The sequence below is a fragment of the Carcharodon carcharias genome, chromosome 10, assembly GCF_017639515.1.
Source record: "Carcharodon carcharias isolate sCarCar2 chromosome 10, sCarCar2.pri, whole genome shotgun sequence".
Taxonomy (NCBI): Eukaryota; Metazoa; Chordata; class Chondrichthyes; order Lamniformes; family Lamnidae; genus Carcharodon; species Carcharodon carcharias.
The window spans coordinates 37,102,920-37,120,399 of NC_054476.1; the positions used below are offsets into that span (position 1 = coordinate 37,102,920).

The 17,480-nt window shown below is 43.5% G+C and overlaps 1 protein-coding gene across 1 annotated transcript in view; it reads right to left on the bottom strand.

Moving 5' to 3' along the window:
- Positions 1-415: 415 nt before the first annotated feature.
- Positions 416-17,480, bottom strand: part of ctr9 (CTR9 homolog, Paf1/RNA polymerase II complex component) — a 58,498-nt gene continuing 41,433 nt past the window's right edge. Inside the window, exons 20-25 of the mRNA XM_041197784.1 lie at positions 16,695-16,830; positions 9,837-9,977; positions 9,434-9,591; positions 3,317-3,419; positions 3,033-3,142; positions 416-1,273 (exon numbers count right to left, since the gene is read on the bottom strand). Coding sequence (XP_041053718.1) covers positions 862-1,273; positions 3,033-3,142; positions 3,317-3,419; positions 9,434-9,591; positions 9,837-9,977; positions 16,695-16,830 — 1,060 coding nt within the window. The 3' untranslated portion in view covers positions 416-861. The remainder of the gene's footprint in view (positions 1,274-3,032; positions 3,143-3,316; positions 3,420-9,433; positions 9,592-9,836; positions 9,978-16,694; positions 16,831-17,480) is intronic.

Consider the following 17,480-nt stretch of genomic DNA (forward strand, 5'->3'; position numbering starts at 1 on the left):
ATGGAGTTAAGATACTGATTAGACATGATCTAACTGAATGGCGGAGCAGGTTGGAGGGACTGAAGGGCCTAATCTTGTCCTTATAATCCTCCTAGCCTGTGAAACCTGAAATTCTGTCTTTCAGTGGGTCATTCTTTCTCCTTTTGCTTGCATCGAGTCAATTGGCTATTCAATTATAGGACGCACATTTTGCTAAGACTTGTAAGGCCCTTTACCTGATCTGCCCAAGCGCATATTATCCAGTTGGTTAACGATTTATTGCCTCTAAAGCTACCAGTTTGTTGTGGGGGGGGGGGGGGGCGGAATTTAATTTAGCAGTAGGTATTGAACCATGCCACATATGTCCCATTCCACACACACACACACCTACCAGTTCTTTACTTAAAACAAACAGACCAATTATTCTACAGAAAACTTTCATTTTAAATGAAACATTTATTTAACAAATGTTGTAATCATCTCTTGGTTTACAAGGGTTTCCAAAAAAAAAATCATAGGTCACATTTATCAATATCTATAGTGCCTGTCTCCTAAAATATTGGCTCTTTTCTGATCAACTTAAAACAGGGTCTAGCCTGCATCAGTTTGACTGACGCTCCTGAAGCGTTTTATCACTTTAACAGCGCCTGACTGCCCTCAAACCTTGGACCATCTCTGGTACGAAACATAGAGTCAAAAATAATTTCACAAGTCGATATCACAATCCTCTGTCAAAATATGAAAAGCCAGGTTTCACAGTTTCCAATAAAATAAATGACTTCTTGTCTAAACTTCAGCATTGACTTAGTTCTCAGGTTGACCAAACTGAGCCAGGATTTCAAGGCCAACTGAGAGCGAAGGAAACATTGGAACAAATGAGAATCAGTCGCTGTCATCGTCCGATTGTGTTGGAGACACGGATCCTTGCCGAGCGCCTCTGTGACTGGATTCTTGATCCGATTCAATGGCTGAGCCCTGGCCTGAACCTCCTTCATCGGAAGACCGCTGTTCCGAATTGTTTGTGGCCCGCGAGGCAGGGCGAGACTCGCCCTCATCTGATGATGAGCTGGCAGACCTACTCCTACCTGAGTGATCCGACTGCGGCCGCCCATTGGCCGACTGCTCGCTGTCGGAGCCAGCAACTGAACGCGCTGTCCCTGACCTTGGGCTGCTGCCCGCCTCGCTCTCAGACTTGTCCTGGTTCCGTCCGTCTTCTGACTCACTCTCGGACACGATCCGCTTCCTGTGCTTGTCAGCCGATTCATCGTCATCTGAACCACTGTCCCGTGCGTTTCTGGAAAGAATGAAGCGGTGGTTAGGCTGTGGACATGCTATGGTTACGCTTCGCCCCACGGCTACACAGTGGCCCATGCTACGGTTATGCTCAGGCCTCTCAACCAGTATTGTGCTCCAAATGCCCATGGTTCAACATTGGGGTTCATAAGAACATATGAAATCGGAACTGGAGTAGGCCAGACAGTCTCTCGAGCCTGCTCTGCCATTTAACAAAACCATAACTGCTCTCCTACCTCAACTCCACCTTCTTGCCCCATCCCATATCCCTTAATTCCCAAAAATCTATCGATCTTGGTCTTGAATATACTGAATGACTGAACACCCATAGCTCTCTGGGCTGGAGAATTCCAAAAAGTCACAACCCGCTGAACGAAGAAATTTCTCCTCATCTCAGTCCTAAATGGCTGACCACTTATTCTGATACTGTGCCCCTTAGTACTAGGCTCTATAGCTAGAGGAAACAGCCTCTCGGTAAAGCCTCCTAACAATTTTATATGTTTCAATGAGATGATTCCTCTGTACTTCAGGAACACAGGCCCATTGTATTCAATCTCCCCTCATAAGTCAGTCCTCTCGCCCCAGGAATCAGTCTAGCAAACCTACATTGCACTTCCTCTGGGTAAGTATATCCTTCCTTAGGTAATAAAACCAATCGAGGTGTGATCTCAGCAAAGTCCTGTGCAATTTCAGCAAGACTTCCTTAATCTTATACTGCAACCCCCTTAACCATTTGCCTTCCTTACTGGTTTCTGTACCTACGTTAATTTTCCGTGGTTTGTGTACAAGGACCTCTAAGTTACTTTGAATCCCAACATTTACTAGCCTGAGTATTGCGAAAAAAGAGACACATCTAAGCTTTTCGTCTTGCTCTCATCAGGGTACTTGTAAGTGTGGAGGGGGGAAGCAACAATTTATACCATATGTGAAGAGAATGCTCATCGGTTGGCAAGCAACATGGGGATCTAAAACAGCTGGTATATGTTCCTTGCCTGGACTACCTCCGATTGGTGGTTTTGAATTGAAGCAATTGGGAATACGCTGCACGGGGAACAAACTGGCTGCGCACAAGCAATAGTCCTTCAAGATGTGTGCATGCATGGCAGCGCACAACAAATAGATGGCTGAAGAAACAATGGTTTATAATCCAAGTTACCCCCCAGCTAGAGTCAATAAAGCAGCTTACCATCACCTTCTTGAGGGCAATTTATCTGGTCAGCAAAGTCCAGATCCCATGAATGAACAAAAGTGTTTATGATCCACACAAGTCTCCTCCAATCATACATCATTTCACCGTATCAGCATATCCTTCCATTTCCTTTCTCCCTCATGTCTTTATCTAGCGCATCCCCTCCCCCCCACTAAGTGCATTTATGCTATTCTCATTCTCAACTACTTCCTGTGCTGGCGAGTTCCACATTCTCACCAGTCAAACCTGACCCCCTTTTCTCCAGCAGGGTATTCTCCTCCCTCCCTTACTCAGGGACATTGAGATCCCCAGCAGCAGGGAGCAGGAATCAAAACAGGATCTTCCTGACCTGTGGCAAACGTACTGAGCAACTGAGGGGAGACACAACAGCATGATTATGAGGAAACTCTCGATATATGTTCAAAATCAACAGCCATCCTCCTAAATGTGAAACGAATTTCCATCCCCTTTTTCTGTTGACTGTATGTGATTTGTTCTGACAGTCAACATAAAGAACAAAACACACACACACAGCCCTGTTCATTAAAAGGTTAATGCTACAGTTACGTACCCTTCCGCTATCTTCAGTGCCCCCTCATCAGAGGAATCATCACTGGATGAAATTATCGCTTTTGACTTGATTTTGCCCTTCATGGAAGGTGGGAGTCGTTCAGGTTTGAGCTATGGAACAAACAGATCTTTAATCCCACCAAGTGATACATTCAAATAAATCTGTCAAACATACAGGGTTATGTTCAACTGAGAAGGAAGAAAAAAATGATAATTTAACAGTACAGAAGTTAGAAACTGTCGTCACTCAACAAGCACAACTATTTCCGTGTGATTGACACAAACCTTCTCTTTCTTCTTGCGCTCTCCTGCTTTTGGTCTGCGTGGTTTCTTAGCTCTTGAGCCAGTTTCCTCATCATCACTGCCATCCTCAGCAGTTCTCTGGGGTCTGTTTGGAGGGAAGGGAGGGATACAGAATGAGAGAGAGGGGAGGAGAATGAATGGGAGGGGAGGGGAACAAGAGGGAGGGGAGGGGAACAAGAGGATGGTAGGTGAGGGAGAGAGGGGAGTGGAGAGGGAGCAGAGAAAGGGAGAAATGAGAGGGGAAGTGAGGGAGGGGGATGGGGATGAAGGGAGAGGAAAGTGAGGAGCAGGGGTTGAAGGGGGGAAAGAAACAGTTGTTATATGACTGCACTTTACACATCCTATTGTTGTATTTTAGGGATGCTAAAACATTTTGTCTGCGAGATGTGCTCAGAACGTCAAGGGACATAACATTTCAGGCCCTGTCCCCAATCTGACAGCTTCATGGTCACTCTTCATATCAGCTTTTAACTTTCAATGTTTTTTATTTTAAAAGCTGAATTCAAATTCTCAAACTGCCCTGGTGGGATCTGAACTCTCATTCTCTTGATTTTTAGTCAAGGCCTCTGGATTACTAACACCAGGACCATGATACTACTGTATTGTGCAAGTCTAGATGCAGCTTTCACTGAAATACACATCATGAACAGGTACGGAAAATAATCAAAAAGGCTAATGGAATTTTGGTCTTTATATCAAGAGGACTAGAATAATAAGGGGTAGAAGTCATGTTTCAGCAATACAAAGCCCTGGGACTGTAAGCAGTTCTGGGCACCACATTAGGAAAGATATACTGGCCTTGGAAGGAGTGCAGCATAGGTTAATTGGAATGATAGCTGGATTCTAAGATTCAAATTACAAGGAGAGATTGCACAAACTAGCATTGTATTCTCTGGAGTTTATAAAATTAAGGGATGATTTAATCAATCTTTTTCAAAATATATTAGTGGTGAGTCACCTCAGTTCTATTTAAGAAAGGGACAATCTAGAAGCACACAATAGTGTGCTTGCACACGAACAGCAGAGAGAGCACATCCTGAGTGAGGCACAGCCAGAGTGGGTATTAACAATTTGGTGCACAGTGGGAATTCAGTGCATAGGGGACGAGGTGCTCTTAGCATTTTTTCCTTGCTATCCAACTTCTTAAATCTTCAGAGTGTGGGTCTTGCCCTGCTGCAGTAATAGAGGCTATGAGGGAAAGGGATCACTGTTAAGTAGTGGGTAAAGTATTTACTACTTTAATCGTTTAGTGTTCTAAGGTCTTTTTGTGGTCTGTAGTTTGTATATTCTGCAGTAACGAGGATCAGGAAAGAAGGGCCCTAGAGTAATTGATTTAAAAGGTTTAATTTAAAGGGATAAGTCATGGCAGGAGCGCTGAAAGCGATGCGCTCCTTGTGCTCCATGTCAGAAGCCGGGGACATTTCCAGTGCCCAGGACCAGCAGGTGTGCGGGAACTGTGTCCAGCTGCAGCTTCTAGAAGCTTGGGTTTCAAGGCTGGAACGGCAGCTAGGGACACTGTGGAGCATCCGCGAGTCTGAGAGCATCATGAATAGCACGTTTTTAAGAGAGATGGTCACACCACAGCTGAAGGCACTTGAGGAAGGAAGGGAAAGGGGGACCACCAGGCAGTCCAAGTGAAACAGTCAGACAGTCAGATTGTTCAGGAGTCCCCTGGGGTCCCGCTCGCAAATCGGTATTCCATTTTGGAGGCTGATGAGGGCGCTGGTTCCTCCAAGGAGTGCGGACAGAGCCAAGCTTCTGGTACCACAAGCAGCCTGTCTGTACAGGAGGGGAGGAAGAGCAATAGTTATAGGGGATTCTATAGTCAGGGGAACTCATAGGCACTACTGTGGCCGTTAACTTGACTCCAGGATGGTATGTTGCCTCCCTGGTGCCAGGGTCCAGGATGTCACTGAACGGCTGCAGGACATCCTGAAGGGGGAGGATGATAAAGCAGAGGTCATGGCACATGTTGGTACCAATGACATAGGTAGAAAGAGGGATGAGGTCTTGCATCAAGAATTCAGGGAGTTAGGTAGTAGACTAAAAAGCAAGACCTCTCGGGTTGTAATTTCTGGATTACTCCCAGTGCCACGTGCTAGCGAGCTCAGAAATAGAATAGCACAGATGAATATGTGGCTTAAGAGTTGGTGCAGGAGGGAGGATTTTAGATTCCTGGATCATAGAGATCATTTCTGGGGAAGGTGGGACCTGTACAAGCGGGACGGTCTACATCTGAACCACAGCGGGATTAACATCCTTGCGGGTGGGTTTGCTAGTGCTGTTGGGAGGAGTTTAAACTAATTCGGCAGTGGGAGGGGACACAGAATGTTAGCAGAGTAGGGACACATCATAAAACAATCAAGTCAGAGGGAGTACAGCTGCAATAAGTTTCAAGGGAGTAAGGCAAGGCTGGATGGCCTCTACTTTAATGCCAGGAGTATCACAGGTAAAACAGATGAGTTAAGGGTGAGGATTGACACATGGAATTGTGATATAGAAGCCATCACTGAGATGTGTTTGAGGGAGGGGCAGAATTGGCAGCTCAACATTCTGGGATATAGAATCTTCAGGCGAGACAGGGGAGGGGTAAAAGAGGAGGCGGCATTGCATGATTAGTTAAGGAGTCGGTTACTGCGGTAAGGAGAGATGATATCTTGGAGAGGGCATCGAATGAAGCTTTGTGGGTAGAGCTTAGGAATAAAAAAAGGGCAACCACATTATTAGGTGTTTATTATAGACCCCCAGATAGTCAGCGGGAAATTGAGGAGCAATTATGTGCACAATTTGTGGGGGTGTGTAAAAACAATAACAATAGGGTAATTATATTAGGTGATTTCAACTTTCCCAACATTAATTGGGATAGACATAGTGTTAAGGGCTTGGATGGAGTGGATTTCTTGAAATGTGTACAGGAGACCCTTTTAGGTCAATACGTAGAGCGTCCAACAAGGGACGATGCAGTGCTGGACCTAATTCTGGTGAATGAAGCCGGACAGGTGGCTGAGGTGGCGGTGGGGGAGCATTTTAGTGGTAGCGACCACAACACGGTACAGTTTAAGTTTGTTATGGACAAAAAAATTGACGTTGCAAAAAAATTTTTGGATTGGGGGAGAGTGGATTTTAGTAAAATACGGCAGGATCTGGCCAGGGTAGACTGGGAACAGCTAGGGAAATCTACAGAGGAGAAGTGGGGGGGCGTTCAAAAAGGAAATGGGGAGGGTACAGGCTCAACATGTTCCCTCTAGGATGATAGGAAGGAGTAACAAGCCCAAAGAACCATGGATGGCCAGAAATATTCAGGTTACGATGAAAAGGAAAGGGAGGCTTTTGGCAGGTACAAGGGAAGCAAATTAGCAGAGGCATTAGTGGAGTACAGAAAGTGCAGGGTGGAGCTTAAGAAAGCAATTAGGAGAGCAAAGAGGGGATATGAGAAAGCTCTGGCTCGTAAAAGTAATGAAAATCCCAAGATATTCTATAAGTATATCAATGGGAAGAGGATAACCAGGGAAAGAGTAAGGCCCATTAGGGACCAAGGGGTCAATCTATGGGTAGAGCCAGAGGACATCGCTAGAGTGCTAAATGAATATTTCACATCCGTCTTCACCCAAGAGAATGAGGATGGAGGTATCGAACTTGGGGAGAGAGACTGTGAGGTTCTTAAGCAAATTGATATAGGGAGTGACAAGGTATTGGAGGTGTTGGCAGGCTTAAAAGTGGACAAACCTCCAGGTCCAGGTTAGTTGTGTCCCAGACTGCTGAGGGAGGCAAGGGAGGAGATCGCAGGGGCTCTGACCCAAATTTTTAATTCCTCTCTGGCCACGGGGGAGGTGCCAGAGGACTGGAGAACAGCTAATGTGGTTCCACTATTTAAGAAGGGTTGTAGAGATAAGCCAGGGAACTACAGGCCAGTGAATCTCATGTCAAAGGTAGGGAAACTATTGGAGAAAGTTTTGAAGGAGAGTATCAACTCCACTTGGAGAGGCAAGGTTTGATCAGGGATAGTCAGCATAGCTTTGTCAGAGGGAGTCATGCCTAACAAATTTGATTGAATTTTTTGAGGAAGTGACCAGGTGTGTAGATGAGGGTATATGGATTTCAGCAAAGCCTTTGACAAGGTCCCACATGGGAGACTTATAAAGAAGTCAAATGCACATGGGATACAGGGTAATTTGATAAGGTGGATTCAAAATTGCCTTAGTTGTAGGAGTCAGAGGGTGATAACAGAAGGCTGCTTTAGTGACTGGAAGCCAGTGGCGCACCACAGTGTGCTGGGGTCCCCTATTATTTGTCATTTATATAAACGACATAGATGACTATGTGGAGGGTAAGATTAGTAAGTTTGCAGATGACACAAAGATTGGCCGGGTGGTTAACAGTGAGGTTGAGTGTCTTGGGCTACAGGATGATATAGTCAGGATAGTCAAATGGACAGATAAGTGGCAGGTGGAATTTAACCCTGAAAAGTGTGAGGTGATACACTTGGGAAGGAGTAATTTGACAAGGAAGTATTCAATGAACGGCATGGCACTAGGAAGTTCTGAGGAACAAAGCGACCTTGGCATGTGTGGCCATAGATCTCTGAAGGCAGAGGGGCATGTTAGTGGGGTGGTGAAAAAGGCATATGGGACACTTGCCTTAATCAATCAAGACATAGATTACAAAAGTAGGGAGGTCATGTTGGAGTTGTATAGAACCTTGGTGAGGCCACAGCTGGACTACTGTGTGCAGTTCTGGTCGCCACATTATAGGAAGGATGTGATTGTACTGGAAGGGGTGCAGAGGAGATTCACCAGGATGTTGCCTGGGATGAAACATTTAAGTTATGAAGAAAGGTTGGACAGACTTGCGTTGTTTTCGTTGGAGCAGAGAAGACTGAGGGGAGACCTGATCGAGGTGTACAAGATTATGAGGGTCATGGACAGGGTGGATAGGGAGCAGCTATTCCCCTTAGTTGAAGGGTCAGTCACGAGGGGACATAAGTTCAAGGTGAGGGGCAGGAGGTTTAGGGGGGGGGGATGTGAAAAAAAACATTTTTACCCAGTGGGTGGTGACGGTCTGGAATGCACTGCCTGGGAGGGTGGTGGAGGAGGATTGCCTCACATCCTTTAAAAAGTACCTGGATGAGCATTTGGCACGTCATAACATTCAAGGCTATGGGCTAAGTGCTGGTAAATGGGATTAGGTAGGTAGGTCAGGTGTTTCTCACGTGTCGGTGCAGACTCGATGTGCCGAAGGGCCTCTTCTGCACTGTGTGATTTTGTGATTAAGGGGAACAGATGGAATAGGTACAGAGAAACTATTTCTGCTGGTTGGGGACTCTAGGACTAGGCAGAATCATCTAAACATTAGAGCCAGACATTTCAGGAGTGAAATTAGGAAACATTTTTACACACAAAGGATGGGGGAAAGGTTGGAACTTTCTCCTGCAAGAGGCAATTTATTCCAGATCAATTGTAAATTTTAAATCTGAGATTGATAGATTTTTGTGATCCAAAGGTATTGAAGGATATCAGGTAAAGGCCCATATTGAGTTAGATCACTGATCAGCCCTGATCTCATTGAATGGCTCATGCAACTAAAGGGTTTTCTCCTGTTCTTATGTTTCCTACCTCTATTAAGCCGATTCCAGGTTAATCCTTCAACCTTTTAAATAGTTGCAGAGAAAGAATGCACAAAAAATAAAACAAAGCATTTTCTATAAAGTTACAAAACCCTTAAAGTCTCAACGTATTAGTCTGTGCATTTTTTTTTCATGGGATATGGGTGTCGCTGGCAAGGACAGCATTTGTTACCTGTCCCTAATTTCCCTTGAACTGTGTAGCTTGCCTGGCCATTGGAAAGGGGAGTTAAGAGTTAACCACATTGCTGTGGATCCAGAGTCACATCTCAGCCAGACTGGCTAAGGATAGCAGATTTCCTTCTCTAAAAGACATTAGTGAACTAGATGGGTTTTTAATGACAATTCACAATGGTTTCAGGGTCACTATTACAAAGAATAGATTTATAATTCCGGATTTACTAATTGAATTAGCTGCTGTGGTGGGATTAGCAATGCCTATAGTTCAAGTGAACCTTTGGCTTCATGCCCCCACATACCGTCTTCTCTTCTTCTTCCTTTTCTTTTGATGGCCGTCCTCGTCCCCATCCTCAGGTTCACTGCCGCTCCCTCTCTGCTTCCTCTTCTTCTTGGGCAGTGGCAAGTCATCATCAGAATCATCATTAACAAACTCTTCAAACTCTCCTTTCTTCCCACGCTGTGAGCAGGAAACCAAAGATCCATTCAGAGAAATATGGCAACAGACAGCCAATAAAAATATTATGGTAACAAAAATACTAAGAGAAATATGGTAACAGAAATCCGCTAAGAGAAAAATATAACCAACAGGCTACTGGACCCAATTAGGACTATTATCTCTAATGGAGCATAAATGCTGACATGGACTGGGCTGAGTTTCTATAGTGTTATGAATGTGAAAGAATGTTATAACTTTTCTCTGACCTTTCCACCTCCTTTTTTCTTCTCCTTTGAAGTCTCCATCTCTTCATTAAACACCAACAAGTTCCTGGTTTTCTCCAAAAACTGACTTCGTTGCTCCAGTAACTTACGTTGCTCATTTAACTCCTTCTGTTTCTTGTCCTCCTAATAAGAGGGAAAAAAGAGAGAGACATTCAGTTTGTCAGCTAAAAGAATCAGTGCAATCCGTGTCAGAAAAGATTGGAGAGAGATTTCGGGGATAATGAAATCAACATTTTGCTGTCTTGTATGCCTAACCTGAAGTTGTCTTTAATAATAGAGATTTTTAAAATTATGGAAGAAAGTGTTTCCACTTGTGGAGAAGAGAAAAACTAGAAACCATCAATATAAGATAGTTACCAAGAAATCAAATAGGGAAATCAGAAGAAACTTTATTCTGAGAGTGGTGAGAATTTGGAACTCACTACCATAGCGAGCAGTTGAGGTGAATAACACAGATGCGTTCAAGAGGAAGGCGGAGAATGGTAAATAAGATTGATGAGATGCAGATGCAAATAGCTACATGGAAATATGATATTACGGCAATAACAGAGACCTGGTTCAAAGAAGGGCAAGACTGGGTATTAAATATTCCTAGATATAAGGCGTTGAAGAAAGATAGGAAAGGAAAGGGAAGAGGGATGGCAGAATTGATTAAGGATAAAATTGCAGTGCTGGAGAGAATGTCCCAGAGGGGTCAAGAGCACAAGCTATTTGGTTAGGGCTAAGGAATAAAAACGGTGCGATCACATTGCTCGATGTGGTTGATAGACTACCAACTAATGGGAAAGATGTAGAGGAACAAATTTACAAGGAAGTTACAGAGAAGTGCAAAAATTGTAGAAGAGTTATAATGGGGGACTTTAATTATTGGAATATTGACTGGAATAGTAGTGTGTAAAGGGCAGAGAGGGCAAGAGCTCCTAGTGTGCGTTCAGGAGAATTTTCTACAGCAATATGTTTCCAGTCTAACGAGAAAGGCGGCATTGCTGGACATGGTTCTTGGGAATAAGGTGGGCCAATCTGTTGAAGGGTCATGAGGACTTGAAACTTCAACTCTTTTCTTCTCCGCCGATGCTGCCAGACATGCTGAGTTTTTCCAGGTAATTCTGTTGTTTTGAATACATTCGAGAACCAGGCGGAATATAGAAGGTTCAGAGGGGAATTGAGAAAGCAAATAAGGGAATCAAAGAGAGACCATGAGAAGAAACTGGCAGCCAACATAAAAGGAATCCAAAAGTATTCTATAGGCATATAAATAGTAAAACGGTCGTAAAAGAAGGCGGCCAATTAGGGACCCAAAAGGGGATTTAAGCATTGAGACAGGGGGCATGGCGAAGGTAATAAATCAATACTTTGTACCTGCCTTTACCAAGGAAGATGATGTTGCCCAGGTCATGGTGAAAGAGGAGACGGTTCAGACACTTGAAGGGCTTAAAATTGCAAAGGAGAAGGTACTTACCAAGACTGACTTACCACGTATTTAACAGGGCTGGCTGAAATACATCCAAGTATACTGAAGGAAGTGAGAGTGAAAATTACGGTGGCACAGGCCATAATTTTTCAATCTTCCTTAGACTCAGGGGTGGTGCCAGTGGACTGCAGAATTGCAAATGTTACACCCTTCTTCAAAAAAAGGCAAAGATAAGCCCACCAACTATAGGCCAATCAATTTAACTTTGGTGGTGTGGAAGCTTTTCGAAGTGATTTCAGGACAAAATTAATAGCCACTTGGGCAAATGCAGGTTAATTAAGGAAAGCCAACATGGATTTAAGGGTAAATTGTGTTTAACTAACTAGCAGTTTGATGAGGTAACACAGAGGGTTGATGAGGCTGTTAGCAGCAACTGAAGAGAAAAGCGCAGTTGTGTACATGGACTTCAGAAATCATTTGATGAAGTGCCACACAACCGACTGTGAACAAAGTTACAGCTCACAGAATAAAAGAGACAATAGAAACATGGATATGAAATTGGCTAAGTGACAGGAAATAGAATAGTGATGAACAGTTGTTTTACAGAAGGTTTATAATGGAGTTCCCTGGGATTGGTGTTGGAATCTCTGTTCTTCCTGACATACATTAATGACCTAGACCTTGGTTAAAAGGGCACTATTTCAAAATTTGCAGAGGATAGGAAACTTGGAAGTATTGTGAACCATGAGGAGGATAGTGTTAACCTTCAAAAGCATATAGATGTGTGGCAGATGAAATTTAATCCAGAGAAGTGTGAAGCGATTCACTTTGGTAGGAAGAATGCAGAGAGACAATATAAAAGAAAGGGTACAATTCTGCAGAGGGAGCTGGGTGTAATTGTGCATTAATCATTGAAGGTGGTAGGACAAGTTGGGAGAGCAGTTAATAAAGCGTATGGCACTCTGGGCTTTATCAAGAGAGGCATAAGGTACAAAAGCAAGGAAGTTATGTTAAAACCGTATAAAACACTGGTTCGGCCTCAACTGGAGGATTGCGGCCAGCTCTGGGCACCACGTTTTAAGAAGGATGTGAAGGCATTAGAGGGGGTGCAGAAAAGATTCACAAGAATGGTTCCAGGGATGAACTTCAGGTACAAAGAAAGATTGAAGAAGTTTGGACTGTTCTTTTTTGGAGAAGGTCAGGAGGAGATTTGTTAGAGGTATTCAAAACCATGATGGGTCGGTACAGATAGGGAGAAACTGTTCCATTGGTGGATGAATCAAGAACCAGAGGGCAAAAGAAGCCATAGCAACATGAAGAAAAGCTTTTTCACGCAGAGAGTGGTTAGTCTGGAATACACTGTCTAAGAGTGTAGAGGAGGCAGGGTCAGCTGAATCTTTCAAAATGGAATTGGATCATTATTTGAAAAGGAAACATTTTCAGGGTTATGGGAAAAGGGGTGGCACCAGCTCAACTGCCCCTTCATAGGGCTAGCACAGACATAATGGGCTGAATGGCCTCCTTCTATGCTGCAACAATTCTATGATTCTATGAGGGAGGAAGGAATAGAAGCAAATGATGATAGAGGTAGGTCAGGAAGGATGGGAGGGGGCTCAAGTGGAGCACTGTTGCTGTCATGGATGGTTGGGCCAAATGGCCTTTTGGTATAATCGGCATCATGATACAGTAGCAAGGTCGTTTCAAATCTCGGGGTGGCTGTCCCTGCCCTTTTGCAAGTCAGCCGAGGGTCACTAAGGTTTCCAAGCCAAGGCCAACAGTGGAACTAGTGTATTTTTGATGGTGATGGTTGGAAGAACTAGAAACTTGAAGAACAACTGCTGCTTACAGGTGGAATATCCTTAAGGATCAAGAAATGGAGGGGGCGGGGTGGTGGTGGGTAGACCATTCGGCTCGTTGAGCCTGCTCTACCATTCAATGCGATCATGGCTGATCTTGTACCTCAACTCTACTTTCCCGCCAGCTCCCCATATCCCTTAATTCCCTGAGAGACCAAAAATCTATCGATCTCAGTCTTTAATATATTCAACAACTGAGCATCCACAACCTTCTGGGGGGTAGAGAATTCCAAAGATTCACAACCCTCTGAGTGAAGAAATTTCTCCTCATCTCAGTCCAAAACGGGTCCTTATTATGAGATTGTGACCTATGTTTTAGATTCCCAAGCCAGGGTAAACAATCTCTCTGCGTCCTCCCGATTAAGCCCCTTCAGAATATTTCATGTTTCAATGAGATTGCCTCTCATTCTTCTAAACTCCAGAGAATATAGACCATAGGAGGAAGGCAACAAGAAACCACCTCATTTATTTTTTCCCCAGTCATACTGCTCAAATGAAATGAAAATGAGAGGCTGTTACCAGCAACTGAAGAGAAAAGTGCAGGACCGCAAGTTGAGAGGAAATGAGCAGGTAGCCTGCCATTGGACAGGTCACCACTACATTCTATACAACTCTACATAAGATTACCTAAAGGATAAGATTTATTTTTCTTAAATATAAATCTAACAATCCATTTCATAACCTAAGCACCACCCAAAGTATTTCTTAGCAACTGAAGTGCTTCTGAAGCGTTATCACTGTTGTAATGCAGGAAATGCAATAGCCAAACAGCACACATTAAGCTCCAATGAACAGCAATGTGATAATGACCAGATATAATCTGTTTCAGAGACGTTGGTAGAGGGATAAATATTAACACAGGGGATGAGGGAGAACTCCTCCACTTTTCTTTGAAGCAGGGCCGTGAGATCTTTTACAGACTTATAGAACTAGTCCTCTCCCCTTCTTGTTTAGTGGTAGCACTTAAAGTAGCGTTCAAAGCTCCTAAACATACAACCAGTCACCACCTGAATACCATTATTGGCCCAGTTTGCATGTTGTGTTCTTTCAAGTTACTGAATGAGGATAGCACCAGAATTGAGATATTAAAGCTGTAAGGCTTTTTAATAGGTCAAACAGATTGCAATTTTCCCCCCACAAAAGACATGGAAGTCTTTAAAATTATGTAAGAATTGGACAGGGTAAACGTGGGGCAGCTTTTCTACTTTTGGGAGAATCCAAAACTAGGGGCCAAAAATGTATTTACTAATAAATTCAATAGGGAAGTAATAAGAAGTATCTTTATTCAGAGACTAATTAGAATATGCAACTCATGACCATGGGAAATGGTTGGGGCAACTAGCTTAGATGTTTCTAAAAGGAAGCTAGACAAATATATGAGAGAAAAGGAAACAGAAGGATATGATGAAAAGTTAAGATAAGGCAGACAGAATGGGAGATGACTCATGTAGGATATAAACACCAGCCCAGACTAGTTGGGCTGAATGGCCTGTTTATTTGCTGTATTCTCTTTGTAAAGTTAAAACTGCATGATTAACCTTAACAGGCATCACAGCTCATCTTACCAGCTGTATTGTAAGCTGCTGCTAATATTGGGTGGCTCAGCACTTTCAAAAGCAGCTTTAGAAGTATTTAGTACAAAATACACTTGATGAACTCACTGCTTCAACATTTCCCATCTACCAACACCTCCAGGTAAGAGGCGGCCTGCTGTACGTTTTAACTGGGGATGTGCTAATCAATGCTGACAAATCATTATTTTATTCATGAAAACATTAGAGTAAATGAGCAATGTGTCGGGTGGAATTTTAGCTGTAAACAGGGTTAATCCAAACTGCAATCTGTCTCCTGAAGCCCAGTTCTATTTGATCTCCTACTTATATATGGACATATTAAATTATTGGGCAGGAAAAGATCCATCATGCCTGCCCAATACCATAATGGTCAGAGTAGATACTTCCACAACTCCGCACAGGACTTTGCAATCTCCCAGGAGTGGTTAAAAAAGGAGAAAATCCCTGGTGAGACAAGATCTAGGAGCCACAAATATAAGATAGTCACCAACAAATCCAATAGGGAATTCAGGAAAAATATCTATACCTAGGGAATGGTAAGAATGTGGAACTTGCTACCACAAGTTGTGGCAATTGGAATAGATGCATTTAAGAGGAAGCTAGATAAGCATGTGAGAGAAAGGAATAGAAGCATATGATGATAGAACTAGATGAAGAGAGATGTGAGGAGTTTCATTTGGTGTGTGAAACTGGCATGGACTAGGTAGGCCAAATGGCCTGTCTCTGTGCTGTAAAAACTTTGTAATGATGTGATCTTTGCCCTAGTCAGGAAGCGGTCCAGTTCCTGCTTGAAGCGCAGAGTCAGCACAAACTACACTACCTGGCAATACATTCCATAGAACCAATACAGCAAGATCCCATTTAACGTTGACTCATTAACGTTGTTTCACTTCAATGTTGCTAATAGTGTCAATATATCTGTTTAGTTTTGGGGGTTTCACTTTAACGTTATTTGTCACAGACATCCTCTTCTGTGGTCCGTCTAGTCATATGGCTTTTTCCACAGCGCTTCCATCCTCACCCTCTCTTACTCCGCTCCTGCCCTTGCTGACTCCCGGCCTTGCCTCCCGCCCCCTGTTCTTACCTTAGTCCTCAGCAGGGCCTGTTCTCCAGCGGCTCCTGACTTCTGGCTCTCGCTGCTGGCTTCGCTTCTGAATTCGCACTGAAGTCCTGGGCTTTATCTGGTGGCAGGAGTTCGTCAGTGCAGGAAGTGCACTTCAACTGCTACCCGCACTGACCAACTTCTGCCACCAGATGGAGCCTAGTTAATCTAAAGTACTGCACTGAGGTGAGAAGTGTAATTTAAAAAAATTGTGTTGTATATTGTATTTCTTTTATATTTAGTGATGTATTTTATTTTGCAAGTTATTTTGGCTAGGAATGCACAGTGCTGCACACGTATGATACAGTATTTCAACTTGTGCATAGGTTTTTCCTGGTGATAAATGCGTGAAGGAACCTAACTCTGGCTATTATATTGATTCCTATGTGAACCTATGATTCATTTAAAATCACAAATTTCAGGAACACTATCACAACTGAAGCGAGGACTTGCTGTACTTTCTGGGAACAGCACCCAACATCCAGTCTATTCCTACTCTTACACATTCCCTGGTCCTCCCTAATCTGTCAAACTAGAATAATCTATCAATTGGGATGCTCTTCAGCGCTTCCATTATTTTATCAACTCCTATCAGATCTATGTTACTCAAAGGTAAAATGGACCTAGGTCTAACTCTAAGTAACTACAGTTCCTTAAGTTAGGAATCATTCTCATACTAGCTGTTTAGATATGGGTGTTTTGGAAAGTGTTCTTATTGCTGTTAGCTAAAAAATGGATAAAACCTAAATTAAAACATGGAAATCCGGTAGCATCACCAACGTGTAACATCTAGGAATTACTAATAAGAAATCTAATCCTTAAATGCAGCACCATTAGGTTCCATGATATGGGCACAAGCCAGGACTCTCCTGGTAGAAAAGGAATGGGGCCACTGACCTGCTCTTTGACCATCTGCATCCTCAGCATCTCCTTATGCTGCTCCTGCTTGCAACGTAGCTCACGATCCTCTTCATCCTGCTTGCGTGCACGGGCCACGTGATACTGGGCTTGGCTCATCAGATCAGAGCACTGCCTGAAACACGCACATACAAATACCCCGAGGGCTGGTGAGCAAGTGCACAATGCTGAAACCCTCTTTCAAGTTTTTGTCACCTGCAGACTTGACTATTCCAACTCTCTCCTGGCCAGCTCCCAGCTTATGCCTTCCGTAAACTTCATCTCATCCAAAGCGCTGCTGCCCCATATCCAAACTTGCACCAAGTTCCATTCGTCCATCACCCCTGTGCTTGTTGACCTACATTGGCTTCCCGTCCAGCAATGTCTTGACTTTAAAATTCTCATCCTTTTTTTCCCAAGTTCTTCCGATGCCTCGCCCTTCCCTATCTCTGTAATCTCCTCTGGTTTATAACCTGACATCTCCCACTCTCTTCGCATGCCTTCCTGCAAAGGTCCTAAACTATGGAATTTGCTCTCTTAATCTCTGCTCTCTCTCCTCCTTTAAAATATGCCTTAAAACCTACCCTTTTGACCAACCTTATGGTCACCTGTCCTTACATCTCTTTATTTGGCTTGTTATCAATTTTTGTCTTGATTACACTTTTGTGAAATGCTTAAATTAAAAGTGCTATATTAAATAAAGGATAGGATAGTGTGGTGAGACTGGATTAGTAATCCAGATGTCTGGACCAATAATCTAGAGTGAGTTCAAATCCCATTATGACA